The sequence below is a fragment of the Martes martes genome (genome assembly GCF_963455335.1).
Source record: "Martes martes genome assembly, chromosome: 18".
Taxonomy (NCBI): Eukaryota; Metazoa; Chordata; class Mammalia; order Carnivora; family Mustelidae; genus Martes; species Martes martes.
The window spans coordinates 22546191-22562422 of NC_137906.1; the positions used below are offsets into that span (position 1 = coordinate 22546191).

General features: G+C 51.4%; 1 protein-coding gene across 5 annotated transcripts in view; it reads left to right on the plus strand.

Annotated features, from left to right (window-relative positions):
- GSG1L (GSG1 like) overlaps nt 1-16232 on the plus strand; it is a gene marked incomplete at both ends in the record, with an annotated part of 199312 nt that overhangs the window by 160878 nt on the left and 22202 nt on the right. For 4 of the 5 annotated variants that reach the window (XM_080830384.1, XM_080830385.1, XM_080830383.1 and 1 more), the window contains 2 exons: nt 2703-2814; nt 13910-14077. In XM_080830384.1, the coding sequence (XP_080686510.1) occupies nt 2703-2814; nt 13910-14077 (280 nt within the window). The remainder of the gene's footprint in view (nt 1-2702; nt 2815-13909; nt 14078-16232) is intronic. The other variant, XM_080830387.1, reaches the window with a different exon arrangement.

A 16232-nucleotide genomic window follows, 5' to 3' on the forward strand; every position in this document is an offset into this window, starting at 1 on the left:
ACAGAGGTAGGAATGGTCAATGAACATGTGAAGAACGCCCAAGCTCACTAGGAACGAGGGAAACACAAAACTTTAAACGATGTTGAAGAATCACTTTGCGTCATGCAAGGGGCACAGTATTTAACGTTTTGGAATCTGCAGCGTCGGTGAAGGTTGGGGTAAGGACTCCCAGACAGATGGCAGAAGCACAAGATGGGGCTACCACGCAAGAGAGCAATTCCCTGACATTGACTCAAATTTAAAATGCATAGGCTTCATAACCCAGCAATTCTTATTCCCTCTGCAGATATCCTTGCTTGTAAGCACAAAGACACTTACAGAAAAGCGTTCATTGCAGCACTGCTCATAGAGCAAAACCCTGGAAATAATATAACCGTCAATTGATTGGCTAAGTAAAACACGCTACTTCATTATTAAGGAATTGTATGCAGCAGTTCCAAAGAATAAGATAGATCTGTTACGTACCTCTTGGCAAGTTCACCCAGGACTGTGTCAAGTAAAGAAAAATAAGACCGCCATATGGCTCACCGTTCTCCTCCTCCTAAGAGACTGAGCCAGGGCAGAGAGGACCAAAGAGGGTGCTGTGTTGGCTGTGACAGCCCGGGACAGTTCTGTGACACCTGCCAGGGCACAACTAAAAAATGCAGTCTAGAATGTACTGGATTTTCTGACTTGAGGGCTCCCCGCCAGGCCACACCTGTGGTCCAATAACAGTGACAAGTGTCCACGAGGGGCTGACCCAGGCTCAGAGAAGCAGGCAGCCACATCTGCGTCTTTGGTCTCCGTTGGATCCGGGGTCCAGGGGCTAGAGCGTGATCCAGAGGTGTGCTGGAGCCTGTGGGCACCAGGTCGGGAGCGCCAATGGCACAACCTCTGCTCTGCTCTGCTTTCGGTGACGTCACATCGGTAGCTTGAGATTGGCCATAGTGGGAGTCACTGCACCATGGAACTCGGCAAATGCTACAAATCAGGGCTTTTATTTTCCCTCTGGAGAACCAGTTGCTCAGCATTTATCTTCACTATGGGAACGCAGGGTGGCCGTCTCCCTCCACTCTCCACTCTGAGTTCCAGGATGCAGAGCCCTGCTCCCTCTTTACTTCTGTCTCTGCTAAACCTCCCCCTCTCCTCCCTTTATCTCCATCTTTCCTCTTGCCTCCTCTTCAAGAAGAGGGAAGAGGGTGATCGGGCAACCAGGGGAGGACAGATGCACGCTGGGCAGCACGGGAGGAGCCCTGGAGTTGAGGGCATTTGAATCTGGGCACCAGCCCCAACAATGCCATTGACCCCCTTTGTAACCACAGACAGACTTTACTACTCCAGGCTTCTGTTTTCTCGCCTGTAAAATGGGAATAATCATACTCGGGGTTGCCATATACAGCCTTACAGGCATGGTTCTGCTTCATCTCCAGGGAGGGACACGCACGTAGACTGCATCGTGAATGGACCCTATGGAGATGTACAGTGGGCAATCTGAACAATGGTACATAGTCCCGATCATGATACTTCCTGATATTTAGAAGGTTGTTTCAAAAAGGAAGAGATAATAACACAGAGTGCTTGGCCCACAGCAGGTGCACAAGCGTGATCGCTTTCCTTTCTTGTTATCTACCCCTTCTCTTCTCGACACTGTATCACTCTATCTTAGGATTGGGTTCATGAGGGCTCCAGATGCCATGGTCCACACAGGGAAATGCCCCCAGGGTTGTAATAACCCTTCCAGCTGTAACAAGGCCATGCCCCCAGGCACCAACATTGAAGCTGTCTTGCCCCATTCACCCACCCTTTGCCTTACCCATCAGAGTCCTCATCTTAGGGTCCAAAGATTTGAACGAAGCTCAAAGAGTGAAGCTTTGCCCAGCTCTACATGGAGAAAATGTGGGGGAAGAGGATTCCCACTCAGATCCGTGGGAATCCAGGTTTTCCCAGCCAGTGGGCTTAAAGATTTTTGACCCGTGAGCCACAGAAAAACATCTCATGTTTTAGTCACCACACACATGGACATACGCATAGAACCAAAAAGATTCACAAAATAATATTCACTCTTGCTACGCTTGATGGTATCGGGTATGTCTATTCTATTCCATCCTTGTTGCCTTTCTTTCTTTCTTTCTTTCTTTTTTTTTTTACCGCTGACAATCAGTGAAGGTGATTTCATGATCCACCAGTCTAATGAGTCCAGACCTACAGTTTGAAAAATACCCTCTAGGCTGCTTCTCCCAAATGACCAAATGACCTTACAGTTTGCAGACAACAGCGAACTATAGCCCACGGGTGAAATCCGGCCCAGCCCTTGTTTTTGTAAATAAAGTTTTACTGGTACACAGCCATACTCATCCATGTATTTATTGTCTATGGCTCTTTTGTGCTACAGCAGTGGAGAAGTAGTTGCAACAGACATCGTGTGGATCCCAGAGCCTTAAATATCTATATTATCTGGTACTTAACAGAAAAAGTGCGTCCACCTATGCCCAGAGCTAACTCTGGGTCTCCCTTGTTTAATTTTCCCAGGCCTGCCTTTTGCCCTCTCACTCAAGCTCAAGCTCCTTGGCTGGCTGAGAAAACTACCCCCCTCTTGCTTCCAGCTCCAGTCCTGCCGACGGTTCTTCTTCTTCCAGGCTCTCCCCCAATACTAAGAGGTCCACAGGACAAAGGAGACAGAGCCCCACCTGGCCTCCTGACGCCTTGTTCTGCTCTCCCCACAGGCCTCCTGGGAATGGTAGCCCACATGATGTACACACAAGTATTCCAGGTCACTGTGAGTCTTGGCCCTGAAGACTGGAGACCCCACTCCTGGGACTACGGGTGGTCCTTCTGGTAAGTGGCTTTGACCTTCAGCCTTGCTGGGACTTCAGCAGCTTGGCCCAGCTCGGGGCAGAAGAGCAGAAGAGGGCAAGGGTATCTAGCTGGGAGTCCAAAGGCCCTTTGAGACCCTACAGCTGGGGTTGCAAACTATGGCCCATGGGCCTAATCAGGCCCACAACCTGTTTTTACACCGCCTTTGACTTAAGGATGGTTTTCACATGCAAGATGCTAGAAAATAAATCAAAAGAATAACATCTTGTGGCCTGTGAAAATTACACGAAATTCAAATTTCAGTGTCCGTCAATCAAGTTTTACTGGGACAGAGCCACACTTAACATTTATGTGTTGTCTGGCTGCTTTCCCGCTACAACAACGGGGTTGTGGTTGCCACCGACACTCAGTGGCCCGCAAGGCCTGAAATATTTACTACCTGGCCCTCTACAGAGAAAGTTTGCCGACCCTGCCACACAGGCCGCCCTGGGAAGGTGGAGATGGAAGCTGGCAAGTGGCGGGGGCCCTGGGAGGTCTGATAGGCTAGGTGTGCCGAAGAAAGGCAGGATCAGCGATAGACTCCTGCGTATACGTAAACACAGAATGTGTATTTGAGAAAAGTCTGGGAGGGACAGTTAAGGTGCCTTGTGTTGTAACAGAAAAATCTACTCCAAGTAATATGGAAATACGTTGGTTCCTATAAGTGGAAGGTGCAGCTGTGTTATGGACTTCAGGGTGCGTTTGATCCAGAGTCTCTGACATCATCAGGACTGACCGCTCTTCCTCTGTGATCATCTGCACATGTTAACCCTGTCCCTGGGTGGGCTTCCCTTCTGGTGCTGAGAAAGCCGTTCCTGATGCTGGTGCTTCTTCCTCCACATACATCCCCCAACATTGATTAAAGTCCCAAGCCTTTCCCCAACATTGACTAAAGTCCCAAGCCTCCCTCTGATGGGCCCAATTTAGGTCGTTTCCTCTCTCTTGAATCATCACCGCAGCTGAGGGAATGTCATGACCTTATTGGCTCAGCTTGCCCGCACTCACCTCTGGAGTGAGGAATGAACTGAAAACTTGCAAATGGTGAGTGGACGGAATGGACGCTGGGTGAGCTACCAGACTCTACCAGAAGTGTCTGCTTCAGGCACAGCTGGATCCAGGTGATCAGGTGATTCATCAGGAGCTTAGGCAGTCTCCCCTCCCCATTTTCCTATCTCTGTTCCCTTTGTGTTGGTTGGCTTCATTCACAAGCAGCTTTTCCCTAAGCAAACTTTTCCCTAAGCAAACTCATCAAACCCAGCTCTAGGCTTACATTTTACAAATGTGGGCACACCAGCAGAGAGATGGGACTTCTTTTCAGGATTTCCAGCCAACATCCTGGTGATGGCTTTCACTGAATTAGCTTAAGTCATGTGTCCATCCCAGGACCAATGATTAGACCCCAAGGAGACTGGACTGCTCCAATTGGTCTGGCCCGAGTCACAAGGTCACGGAGGAGGGATTGACTCCACCCAAATCATTGGTCAAAGATAGGAGGAAGAGCGTCCCCTAAGGGAAGGTTGGGGGTGGGGTGTGGTGGGGTTATCAGAAGGGGTGCATGCTGGAAAGACAGCGACCACACATGTCCAGGGTCTGCAGATCTGGACTGTTCCAGTGGTTGGGGACCATTTATCTACTTAGTCATTTTACAGGCGCTTACCTCATGCTTACTTGGGGGCAGCCACTCTCCTAGGTACTGGGGGCACAGCAGTGGTCAAGACACTGTTGTAACAGGCAATGGAGACAAGTAAACAAGCTATCCTGTGGATGGCGGGGTGTGGGGGGTGGTGGTTCACAGACCACTGTGGGATCACGGAGGAGGCAGGGAGGATCCTCTGGGGACAATGTGGTCAGGCAGGCTAGTGGAGGAGGGGATAAGCTAGTGTGCTGGGCAGGGGGTACAGCAGGTACAGAGACTTTGGAGGAAGGTGGTCAGAGTGGAGCAGGAAGAGCTCCAAGTCGGAAAGAACCCCTTTCAGACCTTCGGGGATTGCTGCTGATTTGTGCCCCTCCCACTCTGCTGGGCTCCGCCCCCTGCAAAGATATGTGCCTTAAAGGGACCTGGACCGTCCACCACCATCCCTGATCCCTTGAAGTGGAAGGACCACAGGGAAACCAGCTAAGGCTCTGGCTCTCTTTCACCCAGTGTTTCCCTCCCTCTGGTCATTCTTGCCCAGGCTCTTGACCTTGGAAGCTGGTCATCTGAACTAGAGAGAGGGACAAAGGAAAGGGACGAATGTTTTTGAGTGTTGAGCACGTGTGTAATAGTTTCTGCCGTGTACTGGGCCCTGGTGTGTCATCATCGTAACAAAACTCTGGGGTGTGTACTTTGTGGAGAGGAAACCGAGGCACAGGGAACTTAAGTCACCTCTCCAGGCCAGCTGGCTGCTGAGTGGCAGAGCTGGGATCTGAACACGGGCGGCCTGGCTTTGGAGCCCACACCTTCAGCCTCTGTATTCTGCCTCTCTGAGAAAGGATGATACAAAGATGGTTTATAGACGGGCTTAGCACTCTGTTGGGCAACTCTGATGGGCAAGTCCTCTTCTTTAAAAGTGTTTACCAACCCTTTTTTTTTTTTTTTTAAGATTTTATTTATTTATTTAGAAAGCACACAAGTAGGGGGAAGAGCAGAGAAAGAGGGAGAGAGAGAATCTCAAGCAGACTCATTCTGAGCACGAGTGTGGAGCCCAGTGTGGGGCTTGATCTCATGAACCTGAGATCATGACCTGAGCCGCAATCAAGAGTCCGGTCCTTAACAGACGGAGCCACCCAGACGCCCCAGACACCAGCCCTTCTAATATTACTGTTATTGATATGAAATTAACATATGCAAAATCTGCCTGTTGTGTGTATAGAAACCAGGGCTCAGAAAGGTTGGGTCACTCACCCAGAGTCCCACGGCCTTCAGTGGTAATAGGATTCTGAGCCCCCTCCTCCCACAGGCTTCTCTAGAAGCCTCTAGCTCTCCCTCCTGGCACTTAGCATCTAAAACCCAGCCTGCTGTGTCAGCCACGGGAACCTTTCTTTCCCTGAAAGCCGGGCCTCCTGCCCTGCTCCTCTTCTCCCTCGGGGCTGGCCTCATTCTCATTTGACTTATTTAAGGCTGGGGCCCAACGTGCGGCCCCTATTAGGGCTGATCCATTTCTTCTTGTCACCGAGGCCTGCAAGATGGATCCGCCCCATTTTTCATCCCTTACTTTTGGGGCCTCGCCAGGGCTGTGCAGTGTCATTTCTCTTGTTTAATATGTGTGAGGCCATTTGTCAAAATTCTGGTCCCTGCCCCCCCACCCCGCCCCCACCCCAGGCACCAGAGAGGAGACCATCTCGGAGGCCAGACAGCGCCGGCCTCTGTCTCCCCACCCAGCAGAGCAAGATAGGCTTTGGGGGCTTGGCAGGCGGGGGATGGGAGATGCTCAGCTGATGTTGGGCACCAGCTTCTGGGAGAGACACCTGCACAGGGAGGGGAAGGCTCCTTGCTTGGGAATCAGACAGCCTGGTTCAAACCTTACGCTGACACGCAGGGCCGGACAGGGTGGGCTGACAGGGTGGAGGCGTGGTCGAGGCCAGAGGAATCAGAGAGCACGGGAGCAGACCCCCACTCTGACCCTCACCTGCTGTGGACTTGCACCAGGTCACTCAGCCTCCCCGTGCCTCAGTATCCTCATCTGTAAAATGGGGCTGGCCTGAGTTGCTCCTTGTGGGGCCCTTGCAAGTAATGTGTCCCTTATCTCTTCATTTAGACGCATCACCCTAAAATAAAAATGGGTTCTTGTTTCTTACGGTTTCGTGGGTTGACCGGGCTTAGCTAGATCATCCTTGCTCAGGGTCTCGCATGACGCTCCGGTGGGTCGCTGGCCACGATGACATCATCTGGGGCATGGCCAGGCAGGGCGTCCAAGCTGGCCCCTCCCAGCACCGGCTGTGGGTGTCAGCTGGGGGTTGGGGGCTCAGCTAGGCTGTCAGCAGGCGCGGCTTCTTGTGGGGAGCAAGCATTCCAAGAGATCTGAGCAGACACTACAAGTTTATGACCTTGCCTTGGAAGTCACACTGTCACTTCTGGTGCATTCTCTTGGTCAAGAGCTAGTGATGGGGCCAGATTCAAGGCGAAGCGGCCTTGAAAAGCACAAATGTTAGGAGGTGAGGCTCCAGGCAGGGGCATCTCAGGAGGAGCTATGATGGGGACCGGGTGGAATAGGGCAGTGCGGTGCTTAGCACAGAGGTTGTGCTCCACGAATGCTGCTGTTAGAGGGAAGCAGCCCGCCTCTCAGTGTATCCGCCTCTGGAGTGGATAATAGTAATGTGTGTTGCATAGGGTTGTTGGAGGGACTATGTGGGACCCAGCTCTTAAAGCGCTTGGTACACAGTGAGTGCTCCTAATTGGCGGTGATTCTAAGTGGTGACAATGACATTGAGCCTTTGCTAATGCTGCTATCACTTGCTGGGAGGCACGTGCCCCGAATGTCCATGAAGTGACACCCTGTGGGAGTGCAGGCAGCCCCTTGCCGTCTGTGCCCTGGGCTCCACCTGCCCTGGGGGCACCCTCCCGTCCCTTTGGCCCTAAGCCCTGGAACTCCATCCTCGCCTGAGCCCGAGGCCCCTCCCACCCTCCTGCCTGGCTTTTTTCTTTTTTTTTTTTTTTTTCCTTCCCCAGCTCTGTGTCTCAGGTCCCCAAGCTGTCTGGTCCTGCTGTGCTGACTCCCACAGACGGGTTACCAGGCCCAGTTCAGGGACCAGGATGCAGCCTCAGAGAGAGCAAAGGCCCAGATCGCCCAGTGAGCCCAGGGCCTGCAAACCCTGCGCAGCCCCAGGCTGAGCCCAGCCCCTAGATGTTTTGTGTCGCCTGCCACTGTGTTAGATGAAAGATGGATTCGGGCGACTCGGTGGCTCAGTCAATTAAGCATCTGCCTTTGGCTCCAATCACAGTCCCAGGGTCCTGGAATCGAGGCCCACATCAGGCTCCCTGCTCAGTGGGGAGTCTGCTTCTCCCTCCCTCTCCGTCCCTCCCGCCGCTCATGCTCGCTTTCTCTCTCTCACACACACATACACACACATCTAAGAAAAAATACCTATTAAAAATTACAGTGTTTAAAAAAAATAACAGATGTATTTGTTTTTAACATCTAAAAAGGTGAATATTTTATGTAAAAATCCAAGTTTGGGGCTGCTGTTAGAAGCTCTGTCCTCACCAAACTGGCCTTGCCACGTGGCTATCCCTTTTGATGGGGCATAAGCTCCCCGGGTCACCCCCGTCCCTGCCACTCCCTGTCGCCTTTCGCTTTCCCAGCATCATCATCCACCAGACCCCGAAGGAATCTGCGCAGTGGCCCCCGCGTGGAAGGGCAGCCTGGCAATTTTCCCAGCGATGATTGGAACGTGGAAAACTAGTCGCTTTGTCCTTCTGTTTCGAATTTGATCAAAATGGAGCAAGATTTTAAAAAGCGCCCCTCCTACCACAATACACACAGCGAAACCCCAGTCCTGAGTATTCTGCCTGCAGACTGGGGGTAGGAGAGCATCAGAGTTGTAGCTTCACAAGAGCTAGAAGCCCAGAGAGGTTAAGTAGTTTGGCACAGGTCACACAGCAGAATAGCAGGTTGGGCCAGTACCGGGGTGAGGGAGGGATGCCTCTCTGTTTGCCTCTGAGACCCAGTCTGTGTGAAGTTGATGGCCTTGCTGCTACCCCCCTTTCTTCCCCTTGCCCCCTCCAATCTCCACAAGCCCGTGGAAACAGAAGGCTAGCCTCTTCCCTCTCTCGGGGCCCTAGGGCTGGCCTGCCCTCTCTGCAGGCCTTAGCTGGCCTTTCTGCTGCCGTGACCATCGAAGGACCTTGGCCCCACAGAGCCCTGGAGAGGGTGTGTTTGCTGTCACCACTGTCACCACTGGGAGACTGAGTGCTCAGCAGGAAGCTGGAAACTCTCACTCTTTCTCATGTCCCCCAAAGCAGGGGGCTCTGGCCTCCCTTCCTTTAAGACCAGGGAGGGGACGCCTGCTGGCCGTGGCTGAACTGGCTGGGCCCCAGAGCCTGCCGCTGTCAGCCCCTGGTGCCATCAGCTCTGGGGCGCTGAGCGTGGCCTAGACCAAGCATTTGTGTCCTGTCCTGCACTGTGATTCTCTGTCTGTCTGTCCTGAATGAGGACTAGGGCTGCCTCCCTTGGGGGTCAGTTAACAGTTTTCCCACAGAGCAGGGCCTCTATTCATCCCCGGATCTGGCCCCAGCATCCGTCCTGGCCTGCCCTGCAGCTCCCAGAGGACCAAGAGGTTGACAGCCACTCTGTCCAGCCCATCACCCTCCCCTTTCCTCCCCCACAGTGTCCACTCTGCTCTCAGCTCCCAAAACCAGGCCAACCACCCACGTACCTCACTGCACCCACTCAGAAGTGCGAGCTGCAAACTTGTTCCGAGGTTTTCAAACGGTGTCATGCGTGGGGACCCAGAGGGCTGCGGGGATGAGGCCCAGCGAGGAGGATGGAGACTCATGGATGCAACCCATGCCCCCCACCCACGTGAAAACCAGTACAGTGGTTTTATATCTGTTCGTTCAATCTGTTTGGGTCGTATCTGTATCTCTTCGTTCTACAAATATTTACTGAGCACCTCCTATGTGCCAGGCACAGTTCTAGGTGCTAAGGATAGAGCAGTGAACAAAACAAAGCTTCTCTTTCCGCGAAGCTGAAGTTTTGGTGTGGGTGGAAAGGCGATCAAAGCCCAAATAAGCGGGCCTGCCCCTTCTGGAAAGATGTAGACCTACATCTCCCTATTCCTCCTGCTAAATCCTAAAACCTAAAATCCTGGAACGTTAGACATAAGGCAAGCGTAATAAGGTGCTTGTAGACAGAAGACAGTAGGCTGACCTGGGACCAAGAGATAGGACACTGGTGAGTACTTTTTGTCCAGCGCATCCCAGGTTGGAAATGAAGAAGTCAGCAACCAGCAGTGCCAAAAACGCATGTGCGGGTGCAGGTGCATATGCACACATACATACATGCAAACCGCACCAAAAGTCTGCTTTCTGTAGTCAAAAGACCAGGAAAGGGGCAGCCTACCAAGACAGAAAACTAAGCAACAACTGCTCTTGACAGTCACACATCCCAGAAAACAAACCACGAACAAACCAACGGTTGTGGGTGGACCCCCCCACTCGCACCAAGCTTAGATTCCCTTCATCAGGCTGTCATGAGGCACATCACCGGCTGCAGTGATAGCAGAGCAGGGAGCCAGGACTGTCACTTTGCTGGAATAGAAACAAGCCCCACCCATCCCCGAGCGGCAGTGGAGGTCACACAGGGAGCCAGGACCCCTGCCCCCAGGGACAGTCAGTTCTCCTCATGCAATTCCTATTAAAATCTCAGCAAGATTTCTTGTAAGTATAGACAAGATTTTTCTGGAATTTATTAGGAAAGGCAAAGGAACTGAAATAGCTAAAACAAGACTCAAGAAAAAAGACTCAAAGTGGGAGGAATCAGTCTATCCAATTTCAAGATTTAATATATAGTTACAGTAGTCTAGGCTGTGTGGTATGGGGGGAGGGATACACAGAGATCAATGGGACAGAAGAAGGGACCCAGAAATAGACCCACACAAATGGGCCTAACTGATAATTTGACAAAGATGCAAATCCATTCCGTGGAGAGGGGAGTAGCCTTTTCAACAAATGGTGGCTGGAACTATTGGACATACAGAGACAAAAGGAAAAAAAATCAATCTTGATCTAAACTCCATACCTGGTATCAAAATTAACTCAAAATGGTTTGGGGACCTAAATACAAATTATAAGACTCTAAAATTTTTAGGAAAAAAAAAAAGAAAATCTTTGGGATCTAGACATAGGCAAAGAGGTCTTAGATTTTATATCAAATGGATCAAAAACATAAATGGAAAATTTGATACATTGGATGTCAGCAAAATGAAACACTTGCTCTGTGACAGACCTGTGGTTGGAAAGACAAGTGACAGAGGAAAACATCTGTAAGCCACCTCTCACACAAAGGCCCAGTATTTAGGATCCATACAAACACTCCAAACTCAACAGTAAACAACAACAGCTTCCAAACAATCTGATTAGAAAGTGGGCAGAAGAACATGAACAGATATTTTGCCAAAGAGGATAAACAGATGGCAAGTAAGCAACTGAAAAGATGTTCAACACCATTAGCCATTAGGAAAATGCAAATGAAAACCACAATGAGGTGTTACTACACATCTATCAGAATCGCTCAAAGAAAAAAAAAGTGACAACATGACATGCTGGTGCAGATGTGGAGAAACTCCCTGATATAAGGACACAAATGGTTGATAAAGAAATTGGGATGACTCTCCAGAGAATTATACCGAGTGTTAAAAGCCAATCCCCAAAATACGGGCTGTGTGATTCCATTTATGCAACATTCTTAAAATGACAAAATAAGAGAAATGAAGAGCTGATTACTGGTTGCTAGAGGTTGGGAGGGGAGGGAGGTGTGGCTGTAAAATGGCAATAGGAGTGTAATGAATGGAGACGGTCTGTATCTTGACTATTGGTGTCGATATGTTGGCTGGGGACTGACTGTATCTGCAAGACATTACCATTGAGGAAAACTGGGTACAGGGTACGTGGAACTCTCTGTATTATTTCTTACAACTGCCTGTGAATCTATAATTATCCCAAAATAGAAAGTTTCATTTAAGAACAAAGAATAATAAATAATAGGAAGAAAAGCTACAGGAGAATTACAGGGTGTGGCGAGGGCTGAGATGAAATTGAACAGGGGTGTGTGACAGGGAGAGAAGCTCCTCCCCTTGTTGGGTCACCAGACTTGGGAGTTGGACCTGTTCCTAGATAAGATCCTTGATCCTAAAGACTCGAAATTCACTTTAAAACTAAGCCATGTAAAATAGGGAATTTATAGAAAGCAATTGTACAGGAACTTGGGTTGCTGATGACAGACACCCAATTCAGACTGGCTTAGAGAAAGAAAAAATCCGATAAGGGAATTTGGGCTCCCATAACTGAAAAGTCCAGGGATAATGGCTTCAGCGCAGGGACCTGGATCCTTTTTCAAGGCTCTGCTAAGAGTCAGCCTCCTTAGCAGGTTGCGTGGTGGCAAGACAGTTCCCAGCAGCTCCAGGCTCAAATCCCACCAGCTTGGCACCCTGGGAGAGATACGGCCGAGAGTCCTGGGATGGAGTCTCATTAGCCTGACTTGGGTGTCACACGCCCATCCTTGAACTAATTACTGTGGCCAGAGGGAAGTGATGCTCTCATTGGCCAGATGTTGGCCATGTGATCACCCTAAAGTTTGGGGATGAGGCCAGCTCCACGCAAACCATGCGGCCTGAGAGGAGGGGAGCACTGGTCCCTTAACAGAATGGATGCTGGTCAGGCCAAACCAACCTGTGTGTCGTAGAATCCCAGGAAAGGCCCGCTTCTTTATTCTCCAGCCTCACGTTCTGAATCTCCACCTCTGTAGTTCAAACACCCATCCCACTTTGAGCTGGTCTTGAGTTTTGTTGCTGAGAGGAGAGAGTATCTGATTGGACCAGTTTTGGTCAGATGCTCAGCCCTTATCCAATCATCTGTGAACAGGGGGGGCGGGGTGACCTACCAGACTCTCTGATGGACAGGGCCGCTCTAAGACGGACCAGGTGGAGCCCATCGCTGTCTGTCATAGATACTGGAGAGCTTCTTGGAGGTCTAAATTAGCTCCTTATCATGAAAGAACGAGGAATCCATTAATAGTTTTGGCGATAAGGGTGATCGGGCATCCCTGTGAGATAGGCTGAGTCCTCACACTTCCCCTTGCTTTCCTTCTGGGTGGCCTGGAGCTGGTAAAAAGCAGAGCAGTGCCTGTGGCAGGTGGGCTGCCCTGACCTTGAGGAATGCATTGGCGGTGATGTTGAGAGACCCAACGGATGGCTGGCAGAAGAGGAGGCTGGATGCTCTGAGACAGGCCAGCAGCACTGAGCCCTTGATTGGGAGGAAACCCATCCGTCATCAGGGCAGGGACTGGGAAGCATGGACACGGGGACCCGGCTGGGTGTAACTAATTGGAGTCAGGCAGGTCCCCACTCCTGATTCTAAATGTTACTGCCCAGTCTTGGCAGTAGGAAAAACTCCCTTCTGTGAAGGGGAAGCGGGAGGCCACTTCTAGAACGGACACCGGGTCAGAGAAGACCAGCGCCTAGCCCCTGATCTGCTAGCCCCACACCTCCTTCCCTTCTTTCCAGTTGTCAGCTCTGGCTGGCTCCACATCCACGTCAGGTGAGTGTGGCCAAGAATTGCCAGCAGAGCTTGGAGGAAGGGTGGAGAAGAGTGCCACACTGGTCATAACTTAATCTTGCAGAGGGAGAGTTTGGAAATGAAGCCAGACAGGGGTAGGAAGAATGTTGAAACTGCTGATGGTAGTAATGACAGTGAATTTTTTTGAGTGCCTGCTCTATGCACCCAGCACTGTCTGAGATATTTTGAATGGTCCATCTCCTTCGATCCTTACAACAACTTTGTGAGTTGGTGCTGTTGTTACATCCATTAAAATGATGTGAGGAGTAAGGGGCGGGGAGGTTAATCATCTTGCCCAAGGTCAAACATGAGCAGAGGTAATTTAACCCACCATGGACACCAGCTTTTAGGGTCCCCCCCACCCCGCTTCTTCTTTATCATCAACTCCAACTAATTGCACTCGCCCTGGCTCCAGCATCTCAGACCTCCGGCAGTCTGTGGGCGATTCCTTACTGCCTCATGCCTCCGTGCCTTTGCACATGCCCTTCCCTCTTCGTGGAATGCCCTTCCCCCTGGTAAACTCTCGCTCATCCTCCAAGACCCCTTGGAGCCTACCTGTGTTCTGGTGACCTTCCCTGAGTCTCGCCCCTGTGGATGGAAGGTCTCGCTCTTTTCCTGTGTCCCAGTAATGAAGGCTGTCATGTCTGCATCACAGTGTACAGACTGAGTGGGGCGGGGACCTCATCTTAGTCTTCTCTGCAGCAGCACCTGCTCCAGAGTGGCCCAGAGGAGGCAGCTGTGCAGGGTGAATGCATGTCTGGCGGGTGGGGTTTCCTGTCCCCTGCCCACCCTCACTGTGGCACCTCTCTCCTCATCTCTTGGCAGCCTGGCGTGGGGCTCCTTTACCTGCTGCATGGCAGCCTCTGTCACCACACTCAACTCCTACACCAAGACGGTCATTGAGTTCCGGCACAAGCGCAAGGTCTTTGAGCAGGGCTACCGGGAGGAGCCGACCTTCATAGACCCTGAGGCCATCAAGTACTTCCGGGAGAGGTCAGTGCACATGGGGTCACCTCCAGCCATCACTGGGAATCCAAAGCCCAGGGTTTAGCCTCACTAGCTACAGGGCTCCAGTCAAAAGCTAGATTGGACAGAAGCATCCTGGGGGTGTAGTGGGGTAGAAGGGAGAGGCTGGGTAAGGCAGAGTTTGGATGCCACTGTGTTGGCATTTCTGGGATATTTTGATGTTTTATGGGATATGAGGTTGCCTTGTGATCAGAGCCTAAGAAACCAAGAAGAAAGAAATGAGTCTCAGTGTTTGCTCGTTAGCCCCATGCTTCTGAGAACCATGTCTTCTTAGGGGCATACAGAGAACAAAGCAAGGTCCTTTTCTTGGGCTCTGTTACAGCAATGAGTGGAAAGAGGACCCAGCAGTGGGATTGTTGATGACTGCTGGAGGACGAGGTCTCTTCAAGGCCAGGGACTACATCTGATCACTTGAGTCCTCAGAGTCCAGTTGGGAATAGAAGAAGTGACAATAAATTGTGTATATATGAATGGATGGATGAATGGTTGGGTGTATGTATGTATGTATGTATGGTTAGGTGGGTGGGTGGCTGGTTGTTTGGATGGTTGGTTGGGTGTGTGTATGTATGTATGGTTGGGTGGGTGGATGGGTGGATGAAAGGATGGTTGGTTGGGTGTATGTATGTATGTATGGTTGGGTGGGTGTTTGTATGTATGCATGGTTGGGTAGGTAGGTGGATGGATGGATGGTTGGGTGGGCGTACGTATGTATGGTTGGGTGGATGGATGGATGGATGGGTGGGTGGGTGGATGGATGGATGGATGGGCATAGGTATGCGTGTATGGTTAGGTGGGCATAGGTATGTATGGTTGGGTGGGTGGATGGATGGATGGTTGGTGGAGTGGGAGGATAGATAGATGAATGAATGAATTCACACATGTGTGGATGAGTGCACGCATACATGGATGGATGGGTACCTGGATGCATTCGTGGATGGTGGAGAATGGATGAAGGACAGACAGGCAGATGGTCAGCATATTTCCTGGGACCATCTCTTAAATAAACTACGCATACCCAAATCCTTGTCACTGGGTCTGCTTCTAGGGGAGCTGACTGGATATGCAATAATGCCTTTCAAGGGTAGGGGACTGAAAGGTTGTCAGGACTGATGAACAGAGTCTGAGGAGGAAAAGAGGGAAGGAGGTTGCAGAGCTGGGCAGCACCGAGGAACTGGACTCTCTTTGGGGCAGTGAAAGGGTTTCAAGCCAAGGAGTCACACGACGGAGGCTACACGGGCACCTCTCTCTGACTGCTGCAGACCCCATCATCTCTCCTGTGCCGCATGGGCCTCCTTTCTGTCTTTAGAACACTGTAAGCTCACCCCCTCTTGAGGCCTTTTGCACTTGCTATGCCCAGGAGTATGCACCTGGCTGGCTGACTCGGGTCCCAGCTTGAACTTCACCTGCTCAGTGAGGCCTTCCTTAATCAGTCGGTCTAAATTCGCCCCGTGCACTCCAGCCCCTTTTTCAAAGCACCCACACAACCGGACTGTATCCTGTTCATGTCCGAGTTTGTAGGCTGTGAGCTCCAGGATGGACGAGCTTCGTGGTCTTGTTCCCTGCTCTATTCCGAGCTCCTACAGCTGGGCCAGGCACCTAGCAGGTGTTTTTTCATTTTTCTTTGGGTAACCGACTGAATTCTTCTCCCTGGAGACCTCAGGCCTCGCTGCCCCACAAGCTTTCAGCTCAAACTTCACCATCACCGGGCAGATGCAGCTTCCTGGCCCACCGACGCCAGGGTCCCAGATCAGGTGTCCAGTCTGGGGCCAGACAGCCGTGGCCGGGAAGCTTGGACTCCCTGGGCATACGGGGCCACCTTGCCCACGGCTGGGGACAGTGTGCTCACCAGGAAGGTGGCAACGGCTGGCATAGGACGGGACCAGCAGGAGGTGCTCAGGAACCGTATTTAGCAGCCGTATACACAGCACGATGTCTAAAGCCATCCCTTATCAGTGCATCCTCAGCTGTCCCCTCGGCTAGGGGAGAGCCTGGGGCATCTGCGGGCAGCCTTGTTCTACCGAGGCAGAAGACAGGACCTCTCGGAACCCCATCAGCAAGAAGCTGCCGTTTGCCAGTGCACTGGTTGGAACGGTCCCTAACAGCTCAGGCCCCGGCCGTGTGG